Below are 16,404 nucleotides of genomic sequence, written 5' to 3' on the forward strand. Positions count from 1 at the left end.
GGCATATTTTCCTGCAAATTATATATGCAGTGTATGTGGTATGTGTTTATGGAATGATTGTATGACATACATTATTTCTCACATTTCGCCCATGAGATATAAAACAAATTATACTGTACTTCGAATTTTTTGGGATACCACTACCAAATGTTAAGAAGATGAGATAGGGAAAAAATGTTTTAATGCATATCTCTATATACTGTATTTCCCTCCCTCTATATACTGTATTTCCCTCTCTCTATTTACTGTATTTCCCTCCCTCTATATACTGTATTTCCCTCTCTTTATATACTGTATCTCTTTATCTATATACTGTATTTGCCTCTCTTTTTATATACTGTATTTCTTTCTCTATATACTGTATTTCCCTCTCTATATACCATATCCCTCTCTCTATATACTGTATCTCCCTCTCTTTATATACTATATTTCCCTGCCTGTATACTGCACCTCCCTCTCGCTATATACTGTATTTCATTCCCTCTCTGTATACTGTATCTCCCTCTCTATATATACTGTATTTCCCTCTCTGTATACTGTATCTCCCTCTATATACTGTATATACCTCTCTGTAGACTGTATCTCCCTCTGTATCTCCCCCTATATACTGTATTTCCCTCACTCAGTATATTGTATTTTTCTCTCTCTATATACTGTATTTCCCTCTTTCTATATACTGCATTTCCCTCTATATACAGTATTTCCCTCTCTTTATATACCGTATCTTTCTCTATATACTGTATTTCCCTCTCTTTATATACTGTATATTTCCCTCTATATACTGTATTTCCCTCTCTCTATATACTGTATTTATTTCTCTATATACTGTATTTCCCTCTCTATATACCATATCTCTCTCTATATACTGTATTTCCCTCTCTCTATATACTGTATTTATTTCTCTATATACTGTATTTCCCTCTCTATATACCATATCTCTCTCTATATACTGTATCTCCCTCTCGCTATATACTGTATTTCCCTCTCTGTATACTATATCTCCCTCTATATACGGTATTTCCCTTTATATACTGTATTTCCCTCTCTGTATACTGTATCTCCCTCTATATACTGTATTTCCCTCTCTGTATACTGTATCTCCCTCTATATACTGTATTTCCCTCTCTGTATACTGTATCTCCCTCTATATACTGTATTTCCCTCTCTGTATACTGTATCTCCCTCTATATACTGTGTTTCCCTCTGTATACTGTATCTCCCTCTATATACTGTATTTCCCTCTCTGTATACTGTATCTCCCTCTATATATACTGTATTTCCCTCACTCTGTATATTGTATTTTCCTCTCTCTATATACTGTATTTCCCTCTCTTTATATACTGTATCTCTTTCTCTATATACTGTATTGCTTTCTCTATATACTGTATTTCCCTCTCTTTATATATTGTATTTCTTTCTCTATATACTGTATTTCCCTCTCTATATACCACATCTCTCTTTCTATATACTGTATCTCCCTCTCTTTATATACTGTATTTCCCTGTCTGTATACTGCACCTCCCTCTCGCTATATACTGTATTTCCCTCTTTATAAACTGTATCTCCCTCTATATACTGTATTTCCCTCTATATACTGTATTTCCCTCTCTGTACACTGTATCTCTCTCTATATACTGTATTTCCCTCTCTGTATACTGTATCTCCCTCCATATACTGTTTTTCCCTCTCTGTATACTGTATCTCCCTCTCTCTATATACTGTATCTCCCTCTATATACTGTTTCCCTCTGTATACTGTATCTCCCTCTATATACTGTATTTCCCTCTCTGTATACTGTATCTCCCTCTATATATACTGTATTTCCCTCACTCTGTATATTGTATTTTCCTCTCTCTATATACTGTATTTCCCTCTACTGCATTTCCCTCTCTTTATATACTGTATCTTTCTCTATATACTGTATCTCTTTCTCTATATACTGTATCTCTTTCTCTATATACTGTATTTCCCTCTCTCTATATACTGTATTTCCCTCTCTTTATATACTGTATCTCTTTCTCTATATACTGTATCTCTTTCTCTATATACTGTATTTCCCTCTCTCTATATACTGTATTTCCCTCTTTATATACTGTATTTTTTTTTTCTCTATATACTGTATTTCTTTCTCTATATACTGTATTTCCCTCTCTCTATATACTGTATTTCCCTCTCTTTATATACTGTATTGCTTTCTCTATATACTGTATTTCCCTCTCTTTATATATTGTATTTCTTTCTTTATATACTGTATTTCCCTCTCTATATACCACATCTCTCTTTCTATATGCTGTATCTCCCTCTCTTTATATACTGTATTTCCCTGTCTGTATACTGCACCTCCCTCTCGCTATATACTGTATTTCCCTCTTTATAAACTGTATCTCACTCTATATACTGTATTTCCCTCTATATACTGTATTTCCCTCTCTGTACACTGTATCTCTCTCTATATACTGTATTTCACTCTCTGTATACTGTATCTCCCTCCATATACTGTTTTTCCCTCTCTGTATACTGTATCTCCCTCTCTCTATATACTGTATCTCCCTCTATATACTGTTTCCCTCTGTATACTGTATCTCCCTCTATATACTGTATTTCCCTCTCTGTATACTGTATCTCCCTCTATATATACTGTATTTCCCTCACTCTGTATATTGTATTTTCCTCTCTCTACTGTATTTCCCTCTACTGTATTTCCCTCTCTTTACATACTGTATCTCTTTCTCTATATACTGTATCTCTTTCTCTATATACTGTATCTCTTTCTCTATATACTGTATTTCCCTCTCTCTATATACTGTATTTCCCTCTTTATATACTGTATTTTTTTTCTCCATATACTGTATTTCTTTCTCTATATACTGTATTTCCCTCTCTCTATATACTGTATTTCCCTCTCTTTATATACTGTATTGCTTTCTCTATATACTGTATTTCCCTCTCTTTATATATTGTATTTCTTTCTTTATATACTGTATTTCCCTCTCTATATACCACATCTCTCTTTCTATATACTGTATCTCCCTCTCTTTATATACTGTATTTCCCTGTCTGTATACTGCACCTCCCTCTCGCTATATACTGTATTTCCCTCTTTATAAACTGTATCTCACTCTATATACTGTATTTCTCTCTATATACTGTATTTCCCTCTCTGTACACTGTATCTCTCTCTATAAACTGTATTTCCCTCTCATTATACTGTATCTCCCCCCTATATACTGTATTTCCCCTCACTCTGTATATTGTATTTTCCTCTCTCTTTATACTGTATCTCCATCTCTATATATACTGTATCTCCCTCTCTCTATATACTGAATTTCCCTCTCTATGTATAGTAGATCTATCTCTTTCTCGCTCTCTCTGGGCTCTCTCTATACCTCAACAATGTGGTTCTGGCTCTCCTCCGGTTACATGTAGTCTCTCTGCAGGCTGTAGCAAATGGTAGGTCATGGTGTGGCCCCTGAAGCTCCTCCCCGAGGGTCAGTCTGGGCCTCGCCCCCTCCCTGCTCCTCCCTTCCTTTCAGCAGAGTGGCCACCACAGCCGTGTGTGTGCAATCACTGTGCGCCGCTCGAGGGGAATGGGGCTGGATCCGCACTGCAGGGGTTAGAAAAGCAGTGACTGCGGCCAGGAGTTGGACCCATTGGCCCCGGCCCACAGGGCAAACACCAGCAATCTGGGGACAGAACCAGGGACAGACTTGGTCCGGTGACAGTGTCCTCAGTCTGGGGACTGTCCCCGGAATCCGGGGATGTCTGGTCACCCTAACCTATACTGACCTGAATAGATGATGTTTTTTAATACAAGCTGAGATAGTTAATACCAGGTACAAATGGGTTGTAAAGAATAGGGATACAAAGAAGTGTAGAAAGAGGAAAAAAAAGAAAAAAAAAAAGAAAAAGAAAAAAAAAAAGAAAAAAAAAAAAAAGAAAGGGAAGGGAGAAAAAAAAGCTCTTTCATCCCGGAGTCAGCCATAATGTTGAGAGATCTCCAAACCAACACTCCACTCTCCTTCACTTGAAGGTGGGCCTCACGCAAAGAGACTCTCAAGGCTTAAATGCTGATCAACCAGGAAGGCTCGCTTCTTGCTGCCCTCCCAAGACTGGGGATATCCGGATATACTAAGAACAAGAAAAAACAAGAGGATGCACAGGCCTAGCGCATTACCTCAAATAAAATGGCTTTATTAAAAGTAAGTGCAGATATATACTCACAAACGAAGATGACATAAAGACATATCAATCAATATTGTTGCAACATCTGGATAGTCGCCTCACAGATATGAAGTCTTTGCAGCGACTGGCCAACGGGTTTCGAGGGCCTGCCTCTTCCTCAGAGCATTTAGTGAGAGACTCATCCCAACCAAACAGTATAGGTAATAGGGCTGCAACTAACGATTATTTTGTCTGTCGACTAATCTAACGATTATTTTTATTTTAGTTTTTTTGCTTAATTGAGTGTTCTTTTTTTGATTAGCTAATTAATCCTTTGAATAACAAAAAGTACAGACCCCTCCTCCCAGTAAAGACCCCTCAGTAAGCCCTCCCACCTAGTACAGACCACTTAGTAAGCCCCCCTCCCACCTAGTACAGACCACTTAGTAAGCCCCCCTCCCAGTGCAGACCCCTCAGTAAGCCCTCCCATCTAGTACAGACCACCTAGTAAGCCCCCCTCCCAGTGCAGAACCCTCAGTAAGCCCTCCCACCTAGTACAGACCACTTAGTAAGCCCCCCTCCCAGTGCAGACCCCTCAGTAAGCCCTCCCACCTAGTACAGACCACTTAGTAAGCCTCCCTCCCAGTGCAGACCCCTCAGTAAGCCCTCCCACCTAGTACAGACCACTTAGTAAGCCCCCCTCCCAGTGCAGACCCCTCAGTAAGCCCTCCCACCTAGTACAGACCACTTAGTAAGCCCCCCTCCCAGTGCAGACCCCTCAGTAAGCCCTCCCACCTAGTACAGACCACTTAGTAAGCCCCCCCTCCCAGTGCAGACCCCTCAGTAAGCCCTCCCACCTAGTACAGACCACTTAGTAAGCCCCCCTCCCTGTGCAGACCCCTCAGTAAGCCCTCCCACCTAGTACAGACCACTTAGTAAGCCCCCCCTCCCAGTGCAGACCCCTCAGGCTCACCTGCGATCACATGATGCTGCTGGAGTGGCGCGTGATGTCTCCTCTGTGTGGGACAGTGGGAGGGATCATCGGCATTGGCGGCAGTCTGCAGCCACAGAGAGTCAGCTCAGTTGATGCGCAGGCGCCCCGGGACGTCATGCCGCTCACAGTGGCTGATGTAGAAGAGCCGGACACTCTGGACTGGAGCGCAGCGGGGGCGGGGCAGTGCAGCCTGCAGCGGCTCCAATCAATGCAGCGGCCCGGCCGGCAATGCGAGCAGGGGGCGTGTGACGTCATGCGTGACGCGTCTACACCTTTCACGCACGTCGACGTATTTCTGTAGTAGACGTAATCGATTACGTCGACACATCGTTGCAGCACTAATAGGTAATTCTGCTTGCTTCACATTTTGAATATGCATGGTCAATCCAGGGTTAACAAAGTGAAAATGTATTATATTATTCACAATATTGGTGAGATTTTTATTCACCAGGATGTTATCCTGTTTCATCTTTAGTTCCTGGAAGCATATCTGACTTTTTTTTATTTCTTTTGCAATGATTTAGTAAAATAAGAATGATGAAAGATCTTTAGCATTACAGAACAAGTCCAGTTGAATGTGATTAACTTCTGCGAACTATACTGTGACCTAAATAATTGAGAACCTTTACAGACACATCCTGTAGAAGTAAACATTTCTAATTCCTTCATACATGATGACAAAAGTGTGCCCTAGAAAGAAATATATTTTTCATAAGGAGGTTACTTCTTTTTAACTACTTGGCCCCAAGCTATAGCCAAAAGACAGCTACAGCGCCGGCTTAAAATGCCTTGAGGGTGTAAATAGATATTTTCGCACTGGGGGCATGTGGAGGGAGGGCGTACTCTGTGTCCTTGGGACTCAGCTGATCACAGATCAGGTAAAGGACCAATCAGACTGGGTCTTTTACCACATAATCAGCTGTCAGCCATAGCCAGCTGATCAAGGAAGTAAAGAGAAGCCAGTTCTCAGCTTTTTTCCCCATCACACTGCCAGTGCCCTGCAGTGCTGCTAATCAGTGCCCACCAGTGCCATCTATCAGTGCCGCCAATCAGTGCCTCATCATCAGTTTCACTTATCAGTGCCGCCTATCTGTGCCACCTATTACTGCCACCCATTAGTGCAGCCTCACCAGTGCCTCCTCATTAGTGCCCACCAGTGCTGCCTCATCAGTGCAGCCTAACATTTCCACCTCGTCAGTGCAACCTCATCAGTGCACATCCGTGAAGGAGAAAATGTACCTGTTTGCAAAATTTTATAACGCAATATGAAAAACATTTTTTTTTTCAACATTTTCGGTCTTTTTTGTTTGTTTGACAAAAAAAAAAAAACCCAGTGCTGATTAAATACCACCAAAAGAAAGTTCCATTTGTGTGAACAAAATGATAAAAAATGTAGTTTGGTTACAGTGTTGCATGACCACCCAATTGTCATTCAAATTGTAAAGGCGCTGAAAGCTGAAAATTGGCCTGGGCAGGAAGGGGATATAAGTGCTCAGTAAGCAAGTGGTTAAAGCAAAACTGTAGTCCTTCACTACCATTGCCATTGTTTGTCAGATGGTGGAAATTAATTCTAATACATTTGTGTTAGGTGATGGAAATGGTGAGATCTTGGAAGTTCTTGTAGCAACCCAATCTCCTCATTAGCCAGTTTCCCTATAATTAATGAATAAATAGTGAACAGCAAATATAAGAAATCATTCTGGTAGCTCTTCTTTTTGATGACATCTGCTAACGTTGATATTAGATGTTGGACCATTTCCATTCAGAATTAGATAGAACTGAACCTGCCATTTAACAAATGTACACATTCTGTATGCTGCCCTTCCCAAAATCAGCTATTGGATGCATAGCTCCCCTCACTTTTATTTCAGATGTGTCCCTGTCAAGACTGGATTTTCTGCATAGGACACTTCTTTGTCCTATTGTTCTTGCCACCCCACACCTCATTCTGCTGACAGTCAATTGCAAATGTTTGTGTATAATAAATGGTTCCTGACTTCTATCCTGTCGATTGTTACCATTACTGTATAGCCTGTACATTTTGGTGGCATAGTATAATTTAGGTTCATTGATCACCTTCTAGATCTGCATACTTAAGCCAGACATAGATTGTTCAGCAGGGACTGGCCGATATTTGAACTATGTATAGGCAGGCTAAATGTACCAATGTTGATCAATTGATCAACTTGAGTACAACCAGCCTGTCAGATTTTACATATGATTTATTGCTAGCGAGTATAATAGCCGCTAGCAGTAATTGCTCTGTTCTCTTGATGGGGATGGCTCCCCCTACCGGGAAAACACAATGGCTCCCTGGGCTCCCCTGTGTGTGTTGATGGGGGAAACTAGGTTTTCCTTTGGAGGAAAAAGGAAATTTGCTCCATCTATGGCTGGCTTTAGAAATGACCTGCTAACAGCATAGAAGCTCAGCTTGTTTTACTCTTCTAGGGGTAGATTTTCGATATACATTATCTCACAAAATCGAATACACCCCTCACATTTTTGTAAATATTTTATTTTATCTTTTCATGTGAAAACACTGAAGAAATGACACTTTGCTACAATGTGTACAGCTTGTATAACAGTGTAAGTTTATTGTCCCCTCAAAATAACTCAACACACAACCATTAATGTCTAAACCGCTGGCAACAAAAGTGAGTACACCCCTAAGTGAAAATGTCCAAATTGGGCCCAATTAGCCATTTTCTCTCCCTGGTATCATGTAACTCAGTGTTACAAGGTCTCAGGTGTGAATGGGGAGCAGGTATGTTAAATTTGGTGTTATCACTCTCATACTGGTCACTGGAAGTTCAATATGGCACCTCATGGCAAAAAACTTTGAGGATCTGAAGAAAAATAATTGTTGCTCTACAAAAAGATGGCCTAGGCTATAAGAAGATTGCCAAGACCCTGAAACTGAGCTGCAGCAAGGTGGCCAAGACCATATAGCAGTTTAACAGGACAGGTTCTATTCAGAACAGGCTTCACCATGGTTGACCAAAGAAGTTGAGTGCAGGTGCTCAGCGTTATATCCAGAGGTTGTCTTTGGGAAACAGACGTATAAGTGCTGCCAGCATTGCTGCAGAGGTTGAAGGGGTGGGGGTGAGCCTGTCAGTGCTCAGACCACACGCTGCACACTGCATCAAATTGCTCTGCATGGCTGTCGTCCCAGAAGGAAGCCTCTTCTAAAGATGATGCACAAGAAAGTCCGCAAACAGTTTGCTGAAGACAAGCAGACTAAGGGCATGGATTACTGGAACCATGTTCTGGGGTCTGATGAGACCAAGATAAACATATTTGGTTCAGATGGTGTCAAGTGTGTGTGACTGCAACCAGGTGAGGAGTACAAAGACAAGTGTGTCTTGACTGCAGTCAAGCATGGTGGTGGGAGTGTGATGATCTGGGGCCTGCATGAGTGCTGCCGGCACTGGGGAGCTACAGTTCATTGAGGGAACCATGAATGCCAATATGTACTGTGACATACTGAAGCAGAGCACGATCCCCTCCCTTCGGAGACTGGGCCGCATGGCAGGATTCCAACATGATAACTACCCCAAACACACCTCCAAGACGACCGCTGCCTTGCTAAAGAAGCTGAGGGTAAAGGTGATGGACTGTCAAAGCATGTCTCCAGACCTAAAACCTATTGAGCATCTGTGGGGCATCCTCAAATAGAAGGTGGAGGAGCACAAGGTCTCTAACATCCACCAGCTCCATGATGCTGTCCATGGAGGAGTGGAAGAGGACTCCAGTGGCAACCTGTGAAGCTCTGGTGAACTCCATGCCCAAGAGGGTTAAGGTAGTGCTGGAAAATAATGGTGGCCACAAAAGATATTGACACTTTGGGTCCAATTTGGACATTTTAACTTAGGGGTGTACTCCCTTTAGTTGCCAGCGGTTTAGACATTAATGGCTGTGTTGAGTTATTTTGAGGGGACCGCAAATTTACACTCTTATACAAGCTATACACTCACTACTTTGCATTGTAGCAAAGTGTCATTTTTTTCAGTGTTGTCACATGAAAAGATATAATAAAATATTTACAAAAATGTGAGGGGTGTACTCATTTTTGTGAGATACTGTACACCTGTATAGAGTGACCAGACTCTCTCTTCCAGCTTATCTGCTTCCAGACCCAACAGAGGGGATGGTACAATTTAGTAAATCTAGCCCTGGTCTTATATGACATCTGTGCTACCTATTTAATAATACAGCACAGTAGTTTGTGTTTTACTTCCTGTATCAGTAGATGGCTCAGTAGAAGTTGATAGGGCTCAATTGTGCAGATACAGCCTGGGGCAAGAAGATGTAAGAGTTCTAGTAGGTCACGCGGTATGTAAAATGTTTTACTGTACCTTCTCTGCAGAATCAAATATTTATTAATTGGTAAAAAGATTAAATAAATGCCATAATACATTTTTCTGAGCCTCCTCACACACATTGCAAAAGTTAGCATTTAGAATAATAACTGTTCCTGAGCACTAAGCACCACACTGAACAGGTCGAATGCATGCACATTTATTGAGGTGGTCACAATGCCAAAAGAGGGATATTTGAGATCTCTTGTGATGCAAACTTTGTTGAAGAGGGTTGGGAGCAGACTTGAGCCAAGGAGGCTGTTTTAGCTCTCGTTAGGGTGAGACATTTCTTTTTTTCTGACCAGAACTCAACGCTGTCTTTCCAAGTTGTACTTACTGGTGTTTGTGGGGACATTGACAAAAAAGACATGGCAGCACCTAGGACCAATCACGTAGATCTTTCTATTTCTTATGTTACATGTGTTTTTCTTTCAAATGCAAGCCATGGTATGATTAACCACTAGAATTGGACAGTCAATTTCACTAACGCAAATATCTTACATGTTACCTACTTGAATTTATTTTTTTTTTTTTAAACCAGAAATTAATGTTACTTTAATTCTCTTCTTTTTGGGGTCTCTTCCAGGATTTGCTTAAAGTAAGCTGGCAGAGGTTAAATTAGCTGGGGTTCCTCAGAGGATGCCTCCTTTTTTTTTTTTTTTTTTTTTTTTTTTTTTTTTTCATGCTTGCTCTTGTTTTTGAAAGTATTGCCCATACACAAATCCTCATCATTTATGACTCCTGGTGCCCTTAATAGAGAATAGGAGATATAATTTCCTTAACCTTTTTATTTTTCACAAAATACACTCATAGGAGACACTGCATCAAACAAGTAGTTTACTGATATGAACAAAATGTCTGTTTTCAGGGCTGGTGCTTCACAAGCAACTACAAGAAGGAGGAGCACTCTGGTTTCCTGATCTCACTGTTCCAGATTCTACTTGGATCCTCCCAATATCTTTGGGTTTAATCAACCTGCTTCTTGTAGAGGTACAGATATACTCTTATAAAGAAACTAGCCATTTTTTTTCAGATACATTTCAGAGATCCACTGGAAATAGAAGTTTAAGCATATAATACACTGAGGGAAAAAGTATTTGATCCCCTGCTGATTTTGTACGTTTGCCCACTGACAAAGAAATGATCAGTCTGTAATTTTAACAGTAGGTTTATTTTAATATTGAGAGACAGAAAAACAACAAAAAAAAATCCAGAAAATTGCATTTCATAAAAGTTATAAATTGATTTGCATTTTAATGAGTGAAATAAGTATTTGATCCCCTGTCAATCAGCAAGATTTCTGTCTCCCAGGTGTCTTCTATACAGGTAACGAGCTGAGATTAGGAGCACTCTCTTAAAGGGAGTGCTCTTAATCTCAGCTTGTTACCTGTATAAAAGACACCTGTCCACAGAAGCAATCAATGAATCAGATTCCAATCTCTCCACCATGGCCAAGACCAAAGAGCTGTCAGAGGATGTCAGGGACAAGATTGTAGACCTACACAAGGCTGGAATGGGCTACAAGACCATCGCCAAGCAACTTGGTGAGAGGGTGACAACACTGGGTGCGATTATTCGCAGATGGAAGAAACATGTAATAACTGTCAATCTCCCTCGGCCTGGGGCTCCATGCAAGATTTCACCTCGTGAAGTTTTAATGATCATGAGAACAGTGAGGAATCAGCCCAGAACTACACGGGAGAATCTTGTCAATGATCTTAAGGCAGCTGGGACCATAATCACCAAGAAAACAATTGGTAACACACTACACCATGAAGAACTGAAATCCTGCAGCGCCCGCAAGGTTCCCCTTCTCAAGAAAGCACATGTACAGGCCCGTCTGATGTTTGCTAATGAACATCTGAATAAATCAGAGGAGAACTGGGTGAGTGTTGTGGTCAGATGAGACCAAAATTAAGCTCTTTGGCATCAACTCAACTCGCCGTGTTTGGACGAGGAGGAATGCTGCCTTTGACCCCAAGAACACGATCCTCACCGTCAAACATGGAGGTGGTAACATTATGCTTTGGGGATGTTTTTCTGCTAAGGGGACAGGACAACTTCACCGCATCAAAGTGACGATGGACGGAGCCATGTACCATCAAATCTTGGGTGAGAACCTCCTTCCCTCAGCCAGGGCATTGAAAATGGATCATGGATGGGTATTCCAGCATGACAATGACCCAAAGCACACGGCCAAGGCAACAAAGGAGTGGCTCAAGAAGAAGCACATTAAGGTCCAGAAGTGGCCTAGCCAGTCTCCAGACCTTAATCCCATAAAAAATATGTGTAGGGAGCTGACAGTTCGAGTTACCAAACGTCAGCCTCAAAACCTTAATGACTTGGAGAGGATCTGCAAAGAGGAGTGGGACAAAATCCCTCCTGAGATGTGTTCAATCCTGGTGGCCAACTACAAGAAACGTCTGACCTCTGTGATTGCCAACAAGGGTTTTGCCACCAAGTACTAAGTCATGTTTTGCAATGGGTCAATTACTTATTTCACTCATTAAAATGCAAATCAATTTATAACTTTTTTTTTTCTGGATATTTTTGTTGTTATTCTGTCTCTCACTGTTAAAATAAACCCACCATTAAAATTATAGACTGATAATTTCTTTGTCAGTGGGCAAACATACAAAATCAGCAGGGGATCAAATACTTTTTTTCCTCACTGTATTTAGCTATCCACCTTCCACCTTTTCCAGTAGATAAATACGTGACAAATTCAACATAATAGGGCTTTTAGGATACCAAAAATTCATGACATTCTAAATATATTCCTTTTTTTCGTACCCATGAAAACATTTATAAACCAATTATATTAGTAAACAAACTAATATATTATCTATATCTAATTTAAGAATAAGGGTGCGCTAACCACAAACAAAAAAATAGAAGCAGCACTAGAAATATAAAGTGGGAGGTAAATAAATGGAAAAATAGTGCGCTTCTAAAAAATGCATAAATCTGTATAAACATACATATACGTGAACAAGGTACATGTGATATTAACAAATGATCATACACAAACCACCAAAGTGATATATAAGTAACGAATATAGTCTCTCAAGTAAAACAAATAAGGTAACTTCTTCAACCTTTTATCTGCTCCTTGTAAATGGGATAATGAGGGAATAACACACACCTGGTCATGGAACAACTGAGCAGCCAATTGTCCCATTACTTTTGGTCCCTTAAAAAGTGGGAAGCACAAATACAAACTGTTGTAATTCCAACACCTTTCACCTGATTTGGATGTAAATACCCTCAAATTAAAGCTGAAAGTCTGCAGTTAAAGCACAACTTGTTTGTTTCATTTCAAATCCATTGTGGTGGTGTATAGAGCCAAAACGATTCGAATTGTGTTGATGTCCCAATATTTATGGACCTGACTGTGTGTGTGTATATATATATATATAAATATGGCAGGGGGGTATGTTTACTGTGTTGGGAGGTCTGGTGGAGGAAGAAGGAAGTCAATAATCTTCCTTCTTCCCCCTCATTTCTCCCCCGATTCTGTCTTCTCTCCCCGATTCACCACCTCCAGGCTGGTGAATTTGGGAGTGTGAATTCAGGCACAGATCACCAGTGAAGTGGGGAGATCGCAGCTTCATAAACTGGCTGTTTCTGTGTCAGTCAATGACAGATTCTCTGTGTGCGGAGATGATCAGCGGAGAACATGTTCTCCCCCGATCATCTGTTTCATAAACCGATAAAGATCCGAGATGAGATGCAATCAGCAGGATCACTGCTCATCTCAGTTTCATAAACGGACACCTCTGTATGTGGCAAATGAGGTTTAATGTTGATAAATGTAAAGTTATGTACTTGTGGGGCTAAGAATATTCATGCATCATACATACTAGGGGGAGTACAACTAGGGGAATCAAGGGTGGAGAAGGATCTGGGGGTTTTGGTGGATCATAAGCTTAACAATAGCATGCAATGCCAAGCTGCAGTTTCCAAAGCGAGCAAACGCCTTTCTTGTATTAAGAGAAGTATAGACTGCAGAGGGAGAGATATCATTTTGCCCCTGTACAAATCATTAGTAAGACCTTACCTGGAATATGCAGTTCAGTTTTGGGCACCGGTTCTCAAAAGGGATATTGGCAAACTGGGGAAAGTGCAGAGAAGGGCAACCAATGATTAGGAGGAGCTCGGCTATGAGAGTAGATTAGCTGAACTGAATTTTTTGTCTCTTGAGAAGAGGAGATTAAGGGGGTATTATATGATCAACATTTAAAAATACACAAGTGGTCCATATAGTGAACTTAGTGTTCAGTTATTCACTTTACTGTCATTACAGAGGACAAGAGAGGGAACTGTTAGAGGAAAGCGATTTATTCTCCAAATAGGGAAAGGTTTCTTCACAGTAAGACCTGTGAAAATGTGGAATAGCTGGTTCTGGCCAACTCAGTAGATTGGTTTAAAAAAGGCCAGCATTTTTTTCCTTAATGTACATAATATAACTAGATACTAATATGTATGGGTAAGGTTGATCCAGGGAATCAGGGAGGAACTTTTTTCCCCTGCTGGAGCAAATTGGATCATGCTCTGCTGGAGTTTCTTGCCTTCCTCTGGATCAACTGTGGGTATGGGATTATATGCTTTTACTCCTGAAACCCTTTTAAATTAGGAGATCATTTCATGGTTTCCTCTGTGGTCAGGAAAAGTCAGATACATCACTCAATATGCTTTTCCATCTTCTTACAGATGTTTGCTCTTCGTAAGACTGAGCTGTCTAAGTTTCAGAGATACATATCCAACTTTATTCGGGCAGTGTCTGTTGTGATGATCCCCATTGCAGCCAGCGTTCCTTCAGTAAGTTGTTTACTTTATGCTATGTCCGTAATGGTATATCAGATGAAGAAGCACAGACAGCAGTGATAAAGGGCACTGTTCTTTCCCAGCTGCCCATGCAATGAACCTATACATTACACATTACAGGCCTCTTTCACACTAGTGGTCTGATCGGTTTTTCAGGCAGACCCAATTAGATCCTACATTCTCCTCTATGGAGCGGCGGATGTAAAAGGACTTGTGTCTGTTTACACCCACCTACCTTCAATCCGATTTGGCAAAAACAAACAAAAGGGAATCCTTTCCCCTCCATCTGGTCGGATTGGACTGGAGAACAGTAGGGTGTAAACAGACAGCTGGTCCGTTTAGATCCGCATAGAGCAGAGCGGGCTGTGTCCGTGTCTGCTCTGAATAAGCGGAGTGGACACAGACCTATCATCCATACGCTCTGCTCAGCTTAGCAGGGAATCAGTGGACAGGTCTCTTGAGGAAAACAGATCCAGCCAGTGTGAAAAGGGCCTTAGAGCCTTGTTAGCAAGATCCTGTTTGTCACTGGATTTGGTTACCTAAAGCCACTAGTCAGCATCAGACCTGCTTTGCAACATTGAATGCGATTGGTGGCTGTGGGAAAATAATTTCAGTTCTTAGGAAGAACATATTGATCCATCAGGCATTTCGTAATAACATAACATGCACATCAGAAAAACGGCACCTATTCATTCTACCTGCAGCTTGTGAAACCTTAGCTAGTCATTCCACAAGGTATACATGAATGTAATAGGTAATCACTGAAACCATAGTAAGCAATACATACTGTATACCATACACCTGTTATATGGCATCGTTTAGAACAAAAATGTTCAAAAGAATGTCTTTGATGCATTAGTAGTCTGTTCTAACAAACTATAACATTTCTAGACAGATGCAGTATTTCATTTTCTAGCAGCTTTGATATCTTAATTTGAGAAAACAGAAAAAAATTTCAAGCCCAGATCCTTATCTCAAGGTGTAATCAGCTGGTCCTCTTAAATATGTGTATATCACAAACCTTTAGATGACACTTGCAGATTGAACTGACAGTGAGTGCTGAATGTTCCTAAATGCAGACATGTTTTTTTTCTTCTGCAGTGTATGGCCATGTACTGGGTCTCCTCCAGCTTGGTAGGCCTATCTCACAATTTATTGCTAAAATCGCCAGCCGTACAACGCATCTTCAGAGTTCCACGGACCAAGGCCTACTCTGACACCCCCTACAAAGATCTACTGTCAGCATTTATAGCAAAGTACTTTAATAAAAAATAGTTCTTGTGATGTACATTGCCCTTTGTTTTTTTTGTCTGCCATAATACAGTTTTATATTGTAGAAATAAACTTTGTTTCTAATAAATTTAGTCATAAGACACCTGTGTGCAATGTGTATATACAAAGCCTCTATTTATTTATTACTGTCACACTGCTGGATACTGCTCTACTCCAAACATTGTAGGCCATTACCATCTGCTTGTAAATGGTTATAATTGCTTTTGTAGAAAAATTGCTTCTTTAAAGGGAAACTCTGGTGATTTTTGGACAGCAATATTATACTGATATTTAAATAATTTTTATAAAATGTAAATTTTTACAGGTAAAATGTTAAAAGCCTTCTAATGTGACAGTGAGCTTTCTTTCCTATCTGCATGTTCACTAATAATTTCAGATTTTGACACTGCAGCAGATTTATATTGGCTTCTGCCCCTATCCCAGGGTGCTGAGGAGAATTATATCAAGTCAAATTTCTATATTAAAAAAATATATTGAAGTCCTGTGTGAAACCACATTTAATGGTCTTTTTTTTTATATCTCACCAAAGTTCAGCTTTAAAAAAATATAAGAAGGAAACAATTCTGTTACAATCTCCTCATTTGTATTATAATGATACATTCTTGGAACACTGTGTCATACATTTTTCTTTTTATATACATCTTAGACTTTATTCTTAGACCAATGGGTTATGTCCCACCTCTAGATGAATGAATACTAGCACAGCAAAGCTGAAAACCCAGCCCTCCATAATCCTTTTTCTTGGGCATGCCCTCAGATTTTGCTAGTTTT

General features: G+C 40.4%; 1 protein-coding gene across 1 annotated transcript in view; it reads left to right on the forward strand.

Annotated features, from left to right (window-relative positions):
• Positions 1 to 15,624, forward strand: part of COX18 (cytochrome c oxidase assembly factor COX18) — a 36,038-nt gene extending 20,414 nt beyond the window's left edge. The window contains exons 5-7 of the mRNA XM_082275543.1: positions 10,382 to 10,503; positions 14,227 to 14,334; positions 15,442 to 15,624. Of these exons, the coding sequence (XP_082131669.1) occupies positions 10,382 to 10,503; positions 14,227 to 14,334; positions 15,442 to 15,615 (404 nt within the window). The 3' untranslated portion in view covers positions 15,616 to 15,624. The remainder of the gene's footprint in view (positions 1 to 10,381; positions 10,504 to 14,226; positions 14,335 to 15,441) is intronic.
• Positions 15,625 to 16,404: the final 780 nt, after the last annotated feature.

Source organism: Pelophylax lessonae, assembly GCF_965119305.1.
Source record: "Pelophylax lessonae genome assembly, chromosome: 1".
In the NCBI taxonomy this organism is placed as follows: Eukaryota; Metazoa; Chordata; class Amphibia; order Anura; family Ranidae; genus Pelophylax; species Pelophylax lessonae.